The sequence below is a fragment of the Dipodomys merriami genome, unplaced genomic scaffold (assembly GCF_024711535.1).
Source record: "Dipodomys merriami isolate MVZ:Mamm:240054 unplaced genomic scaffold, mDipMer1.0.p SCAF_33, whole genome shotgun sequence".
NCBI classification, from domain to species: Eukaryota; Metazoa; Chordata; class Mammalia; order Rodentia; family Heteromyidae; genus Dipodomys; species Dipodomys merriami.
Window position 1 is genome coordinate 4,929,258 of NW_027204826.1, and position 17,336 is coordinate 4,946,593.

The following is a 17,336-nucleotide window of genomic DNA, read 5'->3' on the forward strand; positions in this document are numbered from 1 at the left end:
AGCCTGCACACAGCCCCGTCGTACTAATAAATGGAGACCGCATTCTCAGAGGGGCCTGGAAACAGAGACAGTGAGGTGTGGAGATTTTTCTAGAAGTCTGGACAGATGAGGAAGGATTTGCCTGGAAAAAGACAAAAGAGAACCATGGGGCCAGTTTTCAACTGTCGGAAGGAATCTCACATCTGGTTTTGCACTACAGAGAGGAGGAGGAGAGAGGGAGAGAGAATATCAAGGTTCAACGGTTTGAAAATACGCAGAAACAACAGAAACTACTTGCTATTGTAAGTGCGATGTTTTCTCATTGAAGATATCAAAGAAGGGACTGATGCTGATCCTGTTTTCATTGCTTATGATTTTGGTGACACTGGACTTAAACTCAGGACTTCTTTCTTTCTTTCTTTCTTTCTTTCTTTCTTTCTTTCTTTCTTTCTTTCTTTCTTTCTTTCTTTCTTTCTTTCTTTCTTTCCAGTTGTGGGGCTTGAACTCAGGGCCTAGGTGCTGTCCCTGAGCCTCTTTGTGCTCAAGGGTAGTACTTGAGCACAGTGTCACTTCTGTTTTTTGGGGGTTTTTTTGGGGGGGGGAGTGGAGGGGGTTAATTGGAGATAAGAGTCTCATGGAGACTTTTCTGCCTAGGCCAGGTTCAAACAGTGAGCCTCTGACCTCAGCTTCCTGAGTAGCTGAGGATTACAAGCATGAACCATGGGCACAGGTCTAACCACCATCTCCAGGCCCAGCCTGAGCCAAGATGTTAACTCAGCTCCACCTTGTATGATTCAAGAACTGTCAGTGTCCAGTCAGGACTCATGGAGGATTTTCCCCTGTGCTGAGGCGCCATCTCGTGGCGAGTAGAGGCAACTGCAGGCTACCGTGGGCGTGCAATCTTTCTAGAAGGTTTCGTACTGAAAGCAGGAAGGATTGCCTTGAAGTCCTGGGGACAGGACTGCATCTAGCAAATGAGGCATCTGTGGAGTCTTTTTAATTTATTTTTATTCTACTTTATCATTATTATTATTATTGTTGTCAGTATTGGGGCTTGAATTCAGGACCTCATATTTGCTTAATTTGCTTGCTGGTCTGGTGCTCTACCACTTAAACCATCCTCCCACCCTGGCTTCTTGCTGGTTATTTTGGAGATAGACTCCCGTGGACTTCCTGCCTTTTCTGGCTTTGAATCACTGCTCTCCAGATCTCAGCTTCCCAAGTAGCTGGGATTACAGGCGTGAGCCATGACAGGTACCCGGCTGTTTTTCTCTTAATTACAGGCTAAACCCCAATTGTCCAGACAGAGCTGGGCTGGGTAGAGATCTGCGGACAGAGAAGCCAACAACGAAAACAAGAGAAACCTTTCATTCCTCACTCCAACTGTGTATTTTGAGAGATTTCAAACTTAAAGGAAAAGCTGTTGGAAGTGGTAGAGCATCAGCCTTGGGCACAAATGCTCAGAGACAGCGCCCAGGCCCTGAGTTCAAGCCCCAGGACTGGCAGATACACACACACACACACACACACTCATTGCAATCTGTCATAAAAGACAGCCCGCTGTTTACCAGGGAGGTTAGCTGTGCCAAGAACCTAAGATCAACAAAGAGTAGCTGTGAGGACCAGAGAGAAAGCATGGTGTAAAGCAGGAAGAATGGCCACCAGGACCCTGCACTGACCCGTGTGCAAAGGGGCCAGCCCTTTCAGGGCCAAGCAGACGTCGGGGATTGTGGCTGGGTTTGCCACGTCGAGGTCTTCATCTGCTTTTATCCCTCCAGAAACCAGGGGAAGCGATGAGCCACTGCCGAACTGGCCAGGACCCTGCCAAGCCCTTCGACCACATTCATCCCTGGGCCTTGCAGCCGCTCCTGGCCACTAGCTCGGATGAGGCCGGCACACCTTCACCCCGTTCCGGCCAGTGGTAGCAGCTGCGCCCAGATCTTCCCATGTGGAAAAAAATCTCAACTCACTGTTGTGGATTTTATACAGTGACACAAACAGATCAAGGCACTGTGGCCAGGGGTGCATGCGTACACCAGGCTTGGAAACACCCAGAGGGAGGGGGACTGAGCTAAAGGCATTCATGTGTACCCACCCAGGACGGGACAGTAGCTTGTTTTGGGTCTGCCCGCAGGGTGCTGTGGGCAGCGCTGACGAGTCCCGGGAGCGGCTGAGACCCTCGGTCAGGTCTGCCCCAGGTCCTGCCCGCAACTCTGGAGTGTCTCATCTCCTGTGGAGTCTGTTTAGTTTACTGGGAGCCTGGACTTAACAATTGATGCTAGTTTCTACGTTAAGTGGCCTTTTCTGTAATATGGCTGTAATTTCAGCTTGCAACACTAGGTGTCAGTGCCAGACAGTTCTAGGAAAACAGTTCTCCATGCCCTTCCCCAGAGAGAACTATAGCCAAGTTGCCCAGTCTCACGATGACTTTTCTTTTTCTTTTAGAGGAGGGTGTGTGGTTGTACCAGGGATTGAACCCAGGGCCTTGAACTTGCTAAGCAGGTGCTCTACCACTTGAGCCACATCTCTATCCTGGGCTTGACGTTGGATTATTTCATCTATAAAGGCAGAAGGGCAACAAAAAGACATGGAGTTCCTTCACAGGGGGGTAGGGAGGCCCCCACGGCCATTCCAAGGGGATCAGATGTCTACATGAAACAGAACAAATCCAGAAGCTACCCCTCCTCCTCACAGGGGAAATCGCAGAATACAGAAGGCAGGGCTGGCCCCGTGGGGCCTCTGTACCTTAGCTCTTACCTCTGAAGGTCACTCCCAATGCACGGGAAACTGAGCTCAGTAGCTAGAAAGATCTGGACACCCCCAAACCAAAGGTACTGCTGATCACAGCCTCCTGTGAGACACACACACACAGACATATACATGTGCACATGCATGCACACATACATACCTGTACATGCATGCATATACACACCCTGGGCTTCTGTCCTGTCTAGCTTTGACACAGGTTGGGTGTTGAAAATCAAACCTTTGGATCCATGATCTATTCCGTCCCCTGGGCCCAGGTGTCTCCTGGCCCAGAGATGAAGTTCAGAGAGACTCAGGTCCAGAAGATTCTTAGCCATGATCGTGACTAACACTGTTTTTTCCTCCCCAGGAGAGTGTGAAAATGAAATATTAGCCAAGTAAATGGGAAAAGCGGCCAATGTCATGTTGTTAGACGATGGATTGAGAAGGTCAGAGAAATTGCTGCGAACCCCTAGAAAACTCAACGTGAAGACGGTGGCAGAAATTCCCACAGCAGCGATGCCCTCGTATCCCCTCCCCCCAAAGCCACAGCTTCAAGAACCCTGAGGCTGTGTTTCTCCATGAATGTCCTAATTACTATTACTATTCTTATTATCATAAGTCATGGGGCCTGATCTCAGGGCCTGGGCATTGTCCCTGAGCTTTTCGGCTCAAGGCCAGCATTCTACCACTTGAGCCATAGCCCACTTCAGGTTTTCTGCCTGGGCTGGCTTTGAGCCATGATTCTCAGATCTTAGCCTTCTGAGTAGCTAGGATGACAGGCGTGAGCCACCAGTGCCAGCTGTCATCATCATCATTTTGTGCTTTTCTCCTCCTGGCTGTGAGACCTTTCCTTGGCCCAGTTCACTTGTTCCTGATTGCCACTTCTGCCCTTCTCATCTTTGAAGCCACAGGAGATTTGTTGGGTAATCCAGGAAAGCGCAACAGGGGCTGAGTATAGGTGGGTTTTGCAGAACCACCGCACAGACAGGTTTGAAGTCTCAGAGAGCAACAGCCCCAGACTAGGGGCGAGCCCGCCCTGCCAAACCCACGCTGGGTGTTTTCTTTCTCTTTTAAAATGTGAGTTCCAGTAAGTGTGTGTGTGTGTGTGTGTGTGTATATGCATGCGTGTGCTAGTGTAGACACAAAGTAATGCAGTTGAACATGTGTGCACACAGGAACACAGTGCACTTCCAAACACACCAAACCATTCAATAGTGATGCTCAAATTAGGACAATTAGAATTTCTCAATTACGATAATGGCAGAAGTGAAGCAAAAAAAAAGAGCAACATCGAATCCATACATGGAAACTATGAGTTTAGGCACTGGAGGAAAATGCGAGACTTGCTGAATGCCATTAAGAAGCTGAGACCTTCATTCATGGAGAGACCACAAAGCCCCCGAACCTTCCTTGATGGGGGGAGGCGCTGATAAATCATGCGTCAAATGGCCCTGAAGTGAACCATGCAGCGATTTCTACTCCGAGTCTAAGAGGAAAGGATGGGGAAGCGGCTCTTCCTCCCATTAAAGTTAGAGCTGCCCTGGGATGCAGTTCAGAGCCTTGGACACATACAGAAGAGGGGAGGGAGGAGGGCAGAGGGAGCAGGCTAGGATGAAGACCTGGGTTGTGGTGTCTGCTCTAACTGCTGGGGCTTTCTATCATGGCCCAGCGTCCTCTGGTTTGATTCTCTCAAAGCCAGAGCACTTTTGGACAGACTTCAGAAGGCCCAGGAAGTAGAGAGCCCCTTTCTTCCTTCCTTCCTTCCTTCCTTCCTTCCTTCCTTCCTTCCTTCCTTCCTTCCTTCCTTCCTTCCTTCCTTCCTTCTTTCCTTCCTTCTTTCCTTCCTTCCCTCCCTCCTTCCCTCCTTCCCTCCTTCCTTCCTTCCCTCCTCCTTCCTTCCTTTCTTCCTCCCTCCCTTCTTTCCTTCTTTCTTCCTTTCTTATTTGTTGGTCATGGGGCTTGAACTCATGACCCAGGCGCTGCCCCTGAGCGCTTTTGCTTAAGGTTAGCATGCTACCACTTTGAGCCACAGCGCCACTTCCAAGCCTTCCTGTTTAAAGGACAAAGCACTGGGCATTTGCTTTTGGAAGTCTGCCTCCCCTGGTGAGGGAGGGGGGGTGAGGGGAGGAGACAAGAGGTGCCACATCCTTCTTCAGTGGCCTCTCACATGCCATGGGTTGGTGGACAGAGCCAGTAATGCCCAGCCCACAGCCCAACTCCCCAGCCGGCCACCAGCGCCGCCCTGCAGGGAGGAGAGCGTTAGCCCCTGAGGAAGATGTGGCCTGGGCATGGAACACAGGGCATGGCCGGGGTTCATACCACAACGGGAGCCCCAAAAATCAAAGGCACAGGACTGACACCAGCCACATCTCAGCCCACATTTCCCAGCCGCCACAGAAACCACAGATTTGTTGCTTCTTCATGGCTGTCTAATCCTCCATTGTGTGTGTGTGTGTGTGTGTGTGTGTGTGTGTGTTGTGCGTGCACATCTCGACTGTTCCCAGAGTTCAGCTCTCCCAAGTGGGGTCCACAGTGACCCCAGGAAGGCCCACGTGCCGCACCCCACCACGCTCACCTTGCACTGTCCCGACACACAGATGTCCACGCCGTCCTGGCCACATGGGGTGCCGTCGATCACCTTCTCCGCCTGCCGGACGTAGAAGCGGTAGCCCGCCGCCTGGCAGTTGAGCTCACACTTGCGGCTGTCTTTTCCTGCCAGGAAGGAAAGACGCCACGTCACTCCTCAGATGTCACAGCGTACAGACGTCACAGCATACAGACACGGCCATGCATGCATCATTAGCCACGCCCCCCCCTGACTCCTCCAAGTCTCCGCTGTCATCATGAATCTACTAGGTCTCTACAGCATCACTGGTTCGGGGTGTTTTATAATCACACTCTCCTTCAAGGTGTAAACGATGGAAGATGTTATTGGATCCCATGGCTGTGGGATTATATGTTGATCTGCTGGCTGAGGCTCAAACATGAAAGCTGAGAGAATATCAGAATGCAGTGTGTGTGTGTGTGTGTGTGTGTGTGTGTGTGTGTGTGTGTGTGTGTGTGTGTGTGTGTGTGTGTGTGTGTGTGTGTGTGTGTGTGTGTGTGTGTGTGTGTGTGTGTGTGTGCTGGGCCTGGGGCTTGAACTCGGCCTGGGCACTGTCCCTGAGCTTTTTTTTTTTTGCTCAAGGTTAGTGTGCTACCACTCGAGCCATAACTCCACTGCTGGCTTTTTGGTAGTTCATAGGAGATAAGAGTTTTGTGGACTTTTCTGTCCAGGCTGGCTTTGAACCTCCGTCCTCAGATCTCAGCTTCCTGTGTAGCTAGGAGGTCAGGCGTGAGCCTCAGCACCCAGACTGGATGTTTACTCCCCCCCAGACTGTATTTCCTAGGACAAATTAATGATAAGGGATTGCTTTCTAAACAAAAATGACACAACAAACAAAACAAAAAAAGGAAAACCCATGAAAATGACTCATCCTTAGCTTATCCTTGTTCTGGAAAAAGGAAAGGTTGTCAGAGTAATTAACCCATTCGAAAAGCCACAGTGCCAACACACACAGCTCATCAACAGCCTAGCGCCCAGCCCTGCCCGCACTCAAAACCCTGAGACCTAAGCTTTATGCAGCCCCAGGAGCCTTGCATAACTGTCTCAAAAGACTGAGGTTGAGCCAGACACTGGTGGCTCATGTCTATAATCCTAGCAACTCAAGAGGCTGAGATCTGAGGATTGAGGTTTCCAAGTCAGTCCAGTCAGGAAAGTCCCATGAGACTCATGTCCAGTGAACCACCATAAAACCGGAAGTAGTGCTGTGGTTTGGAGAAGTAGAGTGCTAGCCTTGAGCAAAAATGCTCAGGGACAGCGCCCAGGCCCTGAGTTCAAACCCCACAACCGATTAAAAAAGACTTAAGCTGAAAAACGACCAGCTTACACTTAAACCTGGTTCTAACCGTGGGTAACAGCGGCTGAGCGTGTCTCTAAATTTCCTGATTTAGTTGGTTGGTTCCCGGGGTGGGGGTGGGGGGTGGTGCCTAGGAATCTGCATTCTCAAAGAGTCTCACGTTTCCAGGGAGATCTAGAGACAAGACAGCCCTAGCCTGTGGTGTGCACACAGTGCCCGAACACATGACACCACGCCCTTCATGGCACAGCCCAACTCTGGCCAAGTTCCTCAGCCGCCCCCCCCTCCCCCCAGGGCAGATTTCCTGTTTCTCTCCTGTCCCAGTAAATCTAAAGCTGGAAAAAGTGACTGAAAACAAATGTCGTTATGGAAAAGAAGAAGAAGAAAAAATAACCCCACTATGCCACTGACAATTCTTGAAGCTAAGTCAGGACATGCACTGATACATCTTAAAATGTTATTATTGAATAAAAGATCAAGCAGGAGTTTGGGTAGGTTCTTTAGGAGAAAGCTAGTTTGGGCCACCGCCTTTGGAAAGTAGCTGCCATGGAGCTGGAAGCCATGGAGATATCCTCAGGGCTGGAAGAACGGCCACAGGGTGGGTGTATGACACACAACACAAAGACAAACCCTCTATAGAGATCCTGCCGGGCACAGCCTCTGTCCGCCCTGGACTGGAGCTGGCAAACTACAAGAAGAAATGAGTATGGTGGCTCACACCTGTAGTCCCAGCTACTCAGGAGGCTGAGATCTGAGAATCATGGTTTGAAGGCAGACTGGATAGAAAAGTCCGTGAAACTCTTATCTCTAACAAACCAACCGAAAGCCAGAAGTGGAGCTGTGGCTCAAGTGGTAGAGCGCCAACCTTGAATAGAAATGCTCTGGGACAGTGCCCAAGTATTGGGATACACACACACACACACACACACACACACACACACACACACACACACACACACACACACACGGAAGAGGAAGAGAAGGAGGAGGAGGAGGAAGACCATCGTCATCATCATCTGAAGCTGAGCCCAGATAAGAGAGGCTGCATCTCAGCAATACCAGCGCTGGCTCGATCCACATAGGGATTTAGGAATTGTATGTGATCATGTATATGCACATCTGTGTATAAGCATGCACCACATGTTTATGCATATATACGTGTGTATACACATTGTGTTGGGTATGTTTTCACATGCATGCCAAAGCAGTCAACAACAGGTCCGAAATGGGGGCCCTGTGTACTTGAGTCTATTTTTCAGATAGAGTTTCCTGCTTTTCCCCGGGCAGCCTTGGACTGTGATCCTCCTCTTATACTTGGACTGTGATCCTCCTCTTACATCTCCATTGGCTGAGATTCAGCAGCTCGGTATCTCCGTCTGCTGCTAAGGTCCCTCAGCCACCCCAAGGCAGGAAGAATCCTGGAGGCCCCGACAGGTTCCTGGAACCATTCACAGTGACAAAGACACCCCCGCACCCCCAGGACACCTCTCATGCCTTGAGGTTGGGCCGAAGGCAGCACTAGGTGAAAAGGAGTGTGAGGGATTGCTGATTTCCACACCTCTGTACAGAGAGGGGTGAAGAGAGCCGGTCCCAGACCAATGGGCAGCCGGGTAACCTCCCACCTAGCAAACAGACACAGCAACAGATGCAAAGCACATCAGAATAAACCTTCGCCCTGAGTGTCTACAGGAGTCTGGGACCCAGGCTCACCTGTGTGTGTGTGTGTGTGTGTGTGTGTGTGTGTGTGTGTGTGTGTGTGTGTGTGTGTGTGTGTGTGTTCACTTCCCCTCCCCACTGGGGCCCCAGCTTTGCCCTCTGCTCTGCAGGCAGGACACGATCCACCCCTGTCTGCACGGCCTCTGGGAGAGAAAGATGGGGGGGCGGGGCGGTGTACCCCTGCACCAGGACTCACCAGCCTGGGCAGGCAGAATCTCCCACCCTCATTGAAGGGAATGAATGCCTGGCTAATCCCCGGGGAAGCCTGGCTTCCAGTCCTCCCTAGGACTTTGAAAGATGTCACTCCGCCTCAATCACCAGCTGCAAGGTCCTTTTTGTGTGCGTGCCTGTTTTCCCCAGAGACAAGTAAGACTTTGGACAACTGAGCAACTGAAGTTTTCTTGTAGTGGCATGAACAGTGGGGGAGCAGCCCGGCTCGCTGTCAAAGGAAGGCCCTGGAAGGGCACAGTGGCGGGGGGGGGGGGGGGGGGGGGAGGGAGGGGGGCACACCAGAGCACCAAGCATGAGCTGGCTGGGCCAGAACCCAATCGGAAACCTCGGGCTACGACAGGGCTTTATGATACTGGGGCCAGGGGCAGACAGGAGGAGGGGCAAGGGAACATGAAGGGTGGAGGATGGGGGTGGGGCAGAGCTGAATCACCGCAGACCTCACTGAGCCACCAGGCCCCTGCCAGCATTTCCACTCTGCAGCCTGGGCCTGTGTGGTCCAGTAGAGTCCGCCACATGCAACTTCAGGCAAAGGGACACAGCAAGAAAGATGCTGGTTAGACCTTCAACAAACCACCTGACACTTCTAGGACCAATGGGGAGGGTAATAGAAGGGGGGGGGAGGTAAGGGTAGGAGATTCCTTCCCCCCCATTTTTTTTTCCTGTGACAATACTGAACTCAGCTTGGGTGCTGTCCCTGAGGGTTTTTGGTTTTTTTTTTCCCTCAAGGCTGGTGCTCTACCACCTGAGCCATACTCTAAGCTACAAGTTTTATTTTACTCATTTTATTTTGCCAATGATTTTTGCAGTGATATATATCGCAAGGCACAGGGAGTTTGTGTTCAAGTCTTGGGTTTTCCTAAGATATTTCCAGTATACTTTTTTTTTCTTTTTTTTTTTTGGTGCTGAACTCAACCTGGACGCTGTCCTTGAGCTTCTTTGCTCAAGGTGAGTGCCCTACCACTTGAGCCACGGCGCCACTTTTTTTTTGGTGGTCCATTGGAGATAAGTGTCTCACAAATTTTCCTGCCTGGGCTGGCTTTGAACTGTTGATCCTCAAATCTCAGCCTCCTGAACAGCGTGAACCACCGGCGCCTGACCTGGGTGCAGCTTTGATTTGTCATCCAAGGATGCATGCAAACCCCCAAAGGAGTTAATTCCTGATGGCCAAATAACAAATGCCTCTGTTCTCCCCCAGGAGAGATTAACTAACTCGGGGTGTGGAGTAGACATAGAAGATCAAAAGACAAGTCCAGATATCCCGGGCTGGAGGCTGTAAGGGGTCCTGACCTGAGTCCCTCACCTCAGCTTGAACCCAGAGGAATCTGACAGAAAAATCCTGAGAATCTCCAGGATGCTTCTTCTAAACAGGGGTGGGGGAAGTGGGGGGGACAGGGAGGGGGAGAAGGGGAGACGCAACAGACTGAGATTCCCCGATGGAGACTAACCCAGGCAGTGCCTCCCACAGCCCATAGGAAGAATTCTTGTGTGGTGTGACAGTGGAGATCTGAATAGTCCTGAGATGTCCACCCACTGACCGTCCAGCCACTGACCACCCATCGACCACCCACACGCTCCTAGAACTGGCCGGAGCATTACAAAGCTGAAGAAGTGGACCTCCAGCTTTCTGAGATGGATCTGAATGAGTTTTTGAGTTCTTTGGTGTATAGGCATTAGGAAGAAGATGAGGGAAGAAAAACTAACTAGATAGATATAGACAGAGACTTATAGAGATGTCTGTATCTAAAGAGATTAATTAGATATTTCTATCATCTATCTTCAACTATTTCTATCTGTCTCTAGCATCTACCAATTTCTCTATCATCTATCTCTATGATCTGTCTATCTCTATCACCTATCTACCTTTTAATCTTAACATCTATCTCTATCACCAGTCTCTAACACCTATCTATCTCTATCATCTATCTACCTTTTTATCTTAACATCTGTCTTTATCTTTGATCTCTAACTTCCACCTACCTTTTATCTTAACATCTATCTCTATCCTCTATCTATCTCTACTTTCACACACACACACACACACACACACACACACACACACACACACACACACACACAATCCCTTTCATCTCAGGCCCTGTTGTCCTTAACTAATCATTCTATAAGGCACAATGGATGCTTTCCTACCATTTGGTTTAGAGCCAGACAATCAGCAAGCCACACATCCAGGGCGGGTCTGAGAATGTTTCCCTAACGCCGGAGATCACCCAGACAACACTGGCTGTCACCAAGATCCTTTTCCACGTCCGCTGCACAGCTTTGTTGTTGTTGTTGTTTTCATTGTACAAATGAGTTATGCAAAGTCCAGCTACGCTGTGCTGAAAACACTTGGCAAAAACCTTGCCCAAGGCCTCAGGACACGGACAATGCATTATTTCAAAAAACAAAAACAAACCCCCAAACCACACAGCCCCCACGAGGAAACAGCAGCTTCCGTCTCTGCAGCGCTGCAGCTCTGATGTGAGGCCTGGGCCTGCCCCTGGACCTTGAAGCTGTCTGACTGGGATGGGGTAGGGGGAAAGCTGGGGTCTGTTTTCCTTAGGCTGGCAGTCCTTTGAACTATGACCTGAGACCTTCACAGCCTGAATTCTCTTATTTGGAAAACTGTTCAATAATTGCCTACTTTGTCTCTGATTTTTTTTTTTTTTGGCCAGTCATGGGGCTTGAACCCAAGGCCTTGGCACTGTTCCCAAGCTCTTTTGCTCAAGGCTAGCGCTCTACCACTTGGAGCCACAGTGCCGCTTCCGGTCTTCTGGTGGTTCATTGGTGGTAAGAGTCTCACGGACTTTCCTACCCAGGTTGGCTTCAAACCCAGATCCTCAGACTCAGCCTCCTGAGTAGCTAGGATTACAGGCATGAGCCACCAGCACCTGGCTTTGGCTTTTAAAGTCCATAATTCCACAACTCTTGTGTCTCGAGTTACTTCAGTTGGAGTAACTGGAGATCTAGGCTAGAGGTCCAGTTCCAGGGGTTCCACATATCAGAGCCACTCGCCCCAAAACACCAAATGAAGAGAGGAACAGTAAGGAGGGACAGAGAAAGGAAGGAGGCAACTAATGCCCCATGGACATCTGAGCTCCTTTTCAGGCTACGGACATGAGCTTTAGGGTTTTGTTTGTGCTTTTCTTTGTTGTATGGGTTGTGAGACTTGAACTCAGGGCCTGTGCACTGTACTTTCATTTTCTCACTCAAGACTGGTGCTCTACCTCTTGAGCCATACCTCCACTTCAGGCTTTTTTGCTGATTGGAGGTAAGAGTCTCATGGACTTTCCTGCCCAGGCTGGCTTTGAACTTTGATCCTGAGATCTCAGCCTCAGGAGTAGCTAGGATTACAGGCGTCAGCTTATAATGGTGGTCAGGTGTGGTCAGAGTGGTCGGGGGTGACCAGAGACAGCCAAGTATTCAGTTCCCAAGGTGCCTGGAAGTACAACCCCCTTGCCAACCTCCGTTCTTTATCTGTCAGGGTTCTAAGCCATTCTCTCCACCGTCCCTTTGCAATCACCTTGAGTTTCTGGAAAGACAGGACCGATGGACAACAGCTTTATGAACAGGGCCTCAAGCTACCGTGAGGAACTGCAGAGCCTTGCTCACGCCCTAAAGGTGGGGGGGGGTCCCCCTCACTGATGGCATGAGAGCAACTTCGCCAGAACCCAAGAACCAGATGCAGGGTAATGACCAGCGGGCACCCACCTGGAACTGGGATTCCTCTGGATATCTTTGCCCCTGGACCCTAATTCTTCCTCATGTTCCTATCTGCACCCCAAAGATAGCAGCTGAAGAACGGAAGTGCCGTCTCTCCGTGGCATCGCAGCACATGGAACTCTTTTCTTGGCCACATTTCTGTCCCAATAATCTTGTCTATTACTCTAGCATCTCACCAGATTTCTTCTCTGGCCAAGCTGACTTTCTGGAAACATTCCACTACCTCTGGTGGGCTGAAAGGCCATGACCCGAGAGGAGGTAATTTGTAAGACATAACTGCACCCTACTTTGGGAAGAGATTTGGGAACATTTTTCCAGGGAAGAAGAAAGGGCTTGTTGAAGGCGCGCTTTCTGGATGGTCACATTTTACAGGTCTGGGCCTCTCATTCATTGTCTTTAACTGAGCTGCTTTTACAGCGCTATAAATTGTAGAAAACGGACGAGAATGCAAATGAATGCTGTCAGTGGAGACACGAATAGAATCCGTGCCCACCCACCCAGCAGGTTTCCAGACAGCCCGATTCCCTGGGCACACCTCCATGCCTCTGTAATCACACCCCGTTTCTGTGGGAACAGATAACCTAAGTAAAACCTGGGACACGGGCAAGTACAGAGCTCTGAGTTCAAATCCTAGCGCTGCTACCAAAACAACAACAACAAAAGAGTAGTGGTCGTGTTCTTTCTCACTCCCACGAGTGAGTGATCAGAGGAAGGGTGCTAATTAAAGCTGGACATCTGTTTTTTGAGCCACATGGCTTATTACCAAAATCTACTTCTCCAGGATGGAGAGCCACACAGGGCTCCTATGGAATGTCCCACGCACTTGCTGACATCGGAGGAGGGTGACCTGGATGCCACCATCTCCAAATGAAGCCCCCAGACACACAGGGCCCCTGAGTCATCATTCATGCTGTTTCCTTCTCCTCTGAAGCCCTTCCACCAAGGACCCCAGGGTGAATTTCATTACAGCCCAGCCTGAGCAGTGAGCTTGCTGGCTCCAGCTGGAATTCTTCCTTCTGTGCAGTGGGGGGCGCTGTGGGTACATTTTGTTGTAACTGTCCACGTCCTCCCTCCCTCTGCTCCCCACCTCCCTTACCTCTGAGCTCTTAAAGGGCAGGACTTAGGGTTGGAAGCGTGGCTCAAGTGGTAAAGCACTAGCTAATGAGCGAAAGCCTTAGATTCAAGCCTCAGTTTCAGGCGTTAGATGTCACATAGAATTTTAATAAGCAAGCTTTGAAATGATTTCAGCCATACCACAAACCTTCTCCAAGTCATAGGTTACCAGAAGACAGTGAGGTCCCTTCATGTCCCCATCTGCTTGGAACTTGAATTCAGGGCCTGGGCACTGTCTCTGAGTTTCTTTTGCCCAAGGCTAGCACTCTACCACTTGAGTCACAGCACCACTTCCAGCCTTTTCTGTGTATGTTGTACTGAGGAATCGAACCTAGGGCTTCATGCATGCTAGGCCAGCGCTCTACCACTAAGCCACCTTCCCAGCCCTCCTCTCTTTCTTTCTTTCTGCCAGTCTTGGGGCTTGAACTCTGGGCCTGGGTGCTGTCCCTGAGCTTTTTTGCTCAAGGCTAATGCTCTACCACTTGAACCACAGCCCCAATCCCACGTGTGTTTGTTATTGTTGTTTTGTAGTTTATTGGAGAGACAGTCTCACAGGTTTTGCTGCTTGGGCTAGCTTTGAACTGCAATCTTTAGATCTCAGCACCACTTTGGGCTTTTTCTGTGTATGTGGTACTGGGGGATTGAACCCAGGGCTTCATGTATGCTAGGCAAGCACTCTACCACTGAGCCACCTTCCCAGCACCTCCCCTACCCCCATAACTTTTTTTGTGTGTGCAAGGTTTAAATCACAGCTCCACTTTTAGCTTTTTAGTCGTCAATTGGCTATAAGAGGTTCCTGGACTTTCCAGCCCTGGCCTGGTTTTGAACTGTGATCCTCAAGTCTCAACCTCCTGAGTAGCTGGGATTACAGGTGTAAGCGGCTGGTGCTTGGCCTTACCTGGCTTCTAAAGAGCCACACTTCTCACTCCTGTTTGTAAGGAACTTGGCACACACTGTCATGACTGCTACTCAGTTACGGGGCCCCCACCATGGGGACCCCTGCCCACGGGCTGTCTGAGGGAGAGAACCAGGTCTCCCCTTAGGAAGAAGGGTTAGCGACCTGCATCCGACATGCTTCTTTAGCTAGATCTTCACACTCCATGAGCTCACAGCCTCCACGCCTCAGCCTGGCTGCGCACAGAAGAGAACCAATGACATTGGAGACGCGGGGCCCCGCCTCTCCCACACTGCCACTGGACAGTCAGCACTGACCAGCCGGGAAAGGAGGCAAAGCACCAAGAAAAGCCTGGAAAGCATCAACTCTGTCCCGTCGCCAGCCTGCCAGACAGTAACGCACCCTGAGCCCTGTCCTGCAGCCAGATTGTTCTGGAAGTCAGAAGAGGGACAGAGGTGTGCAGGGCTGTCTGGCCTTTTCAAAGGCGACTTTTATGGAGGGTAGCTGGACAAACGCATTGAGAGGTGGCAGAGGGAGCCGGGCTGGGCAAACGGGGGGTGGAAAAGCCCAACACTGGAGAGAAGCAGCGTTCCTCAACACAGACCAGGACACTTGGTGCACGGATCTGCAGCTCCAGCAGGCATAGGAAGATAAAAGCCAAGGCATGGGGCTGGGAAGGTGGCTTAGTGGTAGAGTGCTTGCCTAGTATGCATGAAGCCCTGGGTTCGATTCCTCAGTACCATATACAAGAAAAAATCGGGGGTAGCGCTGTGGCTCAAGTGGTAGAGTGCTAGCCTTGGGTAACAGAAGCATAGAGACAGTGCCCAGGCCCTGAGTTCAAGCCCCGGGACTGGCAAAATAAATGAAAACCCAAAACCCAAACAACAACAAGAAGCCAAGGCATCTGCTGGGCAGGGAGACACAGCTCAGACTCCATGTTGTGTCCAGTTCCAGCTGGCTGTGAAAAATAACTGTGACCAACAAGGGGGGGCGGGTAGGGTGGGGGCGCCCCCCCCCCACACCTTGGGTGAGCTTCTGTAAGACTCTGGACAAAGCTCTGCCCACTCCCTTTCCCCACGCCCATGCTAGAGCCCAGAACTTTGGGATATCTGTAGTGAATGCATGTAGTCAAACTCAAGGACCAAACCAAGTTGAGCTTAAAATAATAGCACTTAAGTTAATGGGCCTCAGCTTGTTTTTGGCATCAAAATTCACCTTTTTACTTTGCTTTCTTTCTTGGTGCTTTGCAATTTATATAATTATAGGACTTAGAACTCCAGCACACCAGGCTAGGCAAGGAAAACACCATAAATGTGCTGGCTGGAATAAAATATAGATTATCAGGTGACTCTTGCTTTTTACACCAACCGCACGTCAGCACTTCCTGAAACCAATTTGCATGACGTTAAAATTAATGGACTGGAAACCCAGGCTTCTGGGGAAACAGGGAGTAACCTTCCTGCCCTCCCCACCTCCTGCCCGACACCAGCTGGACACGAGCGGGTGAGCACCAGGCCTCTGAAGAGACCAGCTGAATGCAGATGCCCAGGCCCACCTAGCCCTTCTGGATCCGGATCCGCAGTGCCACATTTCCAGATGCTTCAAACCCCATGTGGAAGTTGGAGAAACATGGTCTGTGGGACAGTGGGTTTTGAGTTGCTGGAAAAGAAGCTTGGGCTAGGAGGCGGGGTTCACACCTATAATCCTAACTACTCAGGAGGCTGAGATTTGAGGATCATGGTTTGAAGACAGCCCGAGCAAGAAAAGTCTGTAAGATTCTGATCTCCAATTAACCACCCAAAAAACTGGGGCTGAAGAGTTAGAGTTTCAGTCTTGAGAACAACAACAACAACTCAGGGAAAGCTCCCAGGTCCTGAGTTCAAACCTCTAGAGTAGCCTAATTAAATAGTTTTAAAAGGGAGGGGGAAAATAGAAAGGAGTGTCATGAAATTTTCCGCCTGGGCTGGCCTAGAACCCTCTCATCTTCACTGGGATAACAGGTGTGAGCCAGGGGTATCAGACGATGAGCTCCCTTCTCCTTCATCCATCATGTATGCCCTGGAAGCCCCCCGGTTCCCATGGCAACCCATCCTCACCCCTGCCCAAAGCAGAGTTTGAAATTCCGTCAGCTGTGCTATTTTTAAACTCCAAAAAGGAAAATGGAATTTTGTGGAGATCAAAGAGAGCCTCTCCCTCTGAGTCTCTGCCTCCCTCTCTCCATGCCTCCCTCCCTTCACCCTCCCCCTCTCTCCCTCCATCCTCTCCCTCTCTCCCTCCATCCTCTCCCTCTCTCCCTCCATCCTCTCCCTCTCTCCCTCGTCTACTAGATGCTTGTGACAGTGACCTTCACCTACTGTCAACCAGTTAACTGTCTATGGTGATCCTGGAATCATTTTTATTTGCTTCTTGGCTTGCAACTGGATTTTTTGAATTCTTTACATCAAACTCACGCTATTTTAGAAAAGAACATTGGGCATTAAGGTCATTAGTCTAAAAGAAATATATAAAAATCCCCTAAGAAGAAATAAACGAGGAGGGAGGAAGAGTGGCAAGAAGGGAGGGAGGGAAGGAGGGAGGGGCCAGAGAAGGGAGAGACTGCACACCCACTTAGAACTCCAGGATGGAGTCTGCCCTTCCACTGCACAAGGGAACCCTCAGGGAAAGCCATGGGAAGTCCCCAGAAGCACACTGAAGTCCAAACACTTGCTGGGCGCTGGTGGCTCGCACACCTGTCATCCTAGCTACTCAGGAGGCTGAGATCTGGGGATCTGAGTTCAAAGCCAGCCTGGGCAGGAAAGTCCATGAGACTCTTATCTCCAATGAACCACCAGAAAACCAGAAGCAGAGCTGTGGCTCAAGTGGTAGAGCACTAGCCTTGAGTGAAAGAAACAACTCAGAGATAGCGCCTGGGTCATGAGTTCAAGCCCCAGTGTTTACGCATGTATACACACAAATACTTTTTTTGAGAAATAGCAATGATGAACTGTCAAGATACAGGCTTTGAAAGCACATCTTGCAGAAATGGATTGTTTTGA

The 17,336-nt window shown here is 50.2% G+C and overlaps 1 protein-coding gene across 1 annotated transcript in view; it reads right to left on the bottom strand.

The window, feature by feature from the left end:
* Window positions 1–17,336, bottom strand: part of Thsd4 (thrombospondin type 1 domain containing 4) — a 166,492-nt gene that overhangs the window by 105,240 nt on the left and 43,916 nt on the right. Inside the window, exon 3 of the mRNA XM_070042979.1 lies at window positions 5,303–5,439. Within this exon, the coding sequence (XP_069899080.1) occupies window positions 5,303–5,439 (137 nt within the window). The remainder of the gene's footprint in view (window positions 1–5,302; window positions 5,440–17,336) is intronic.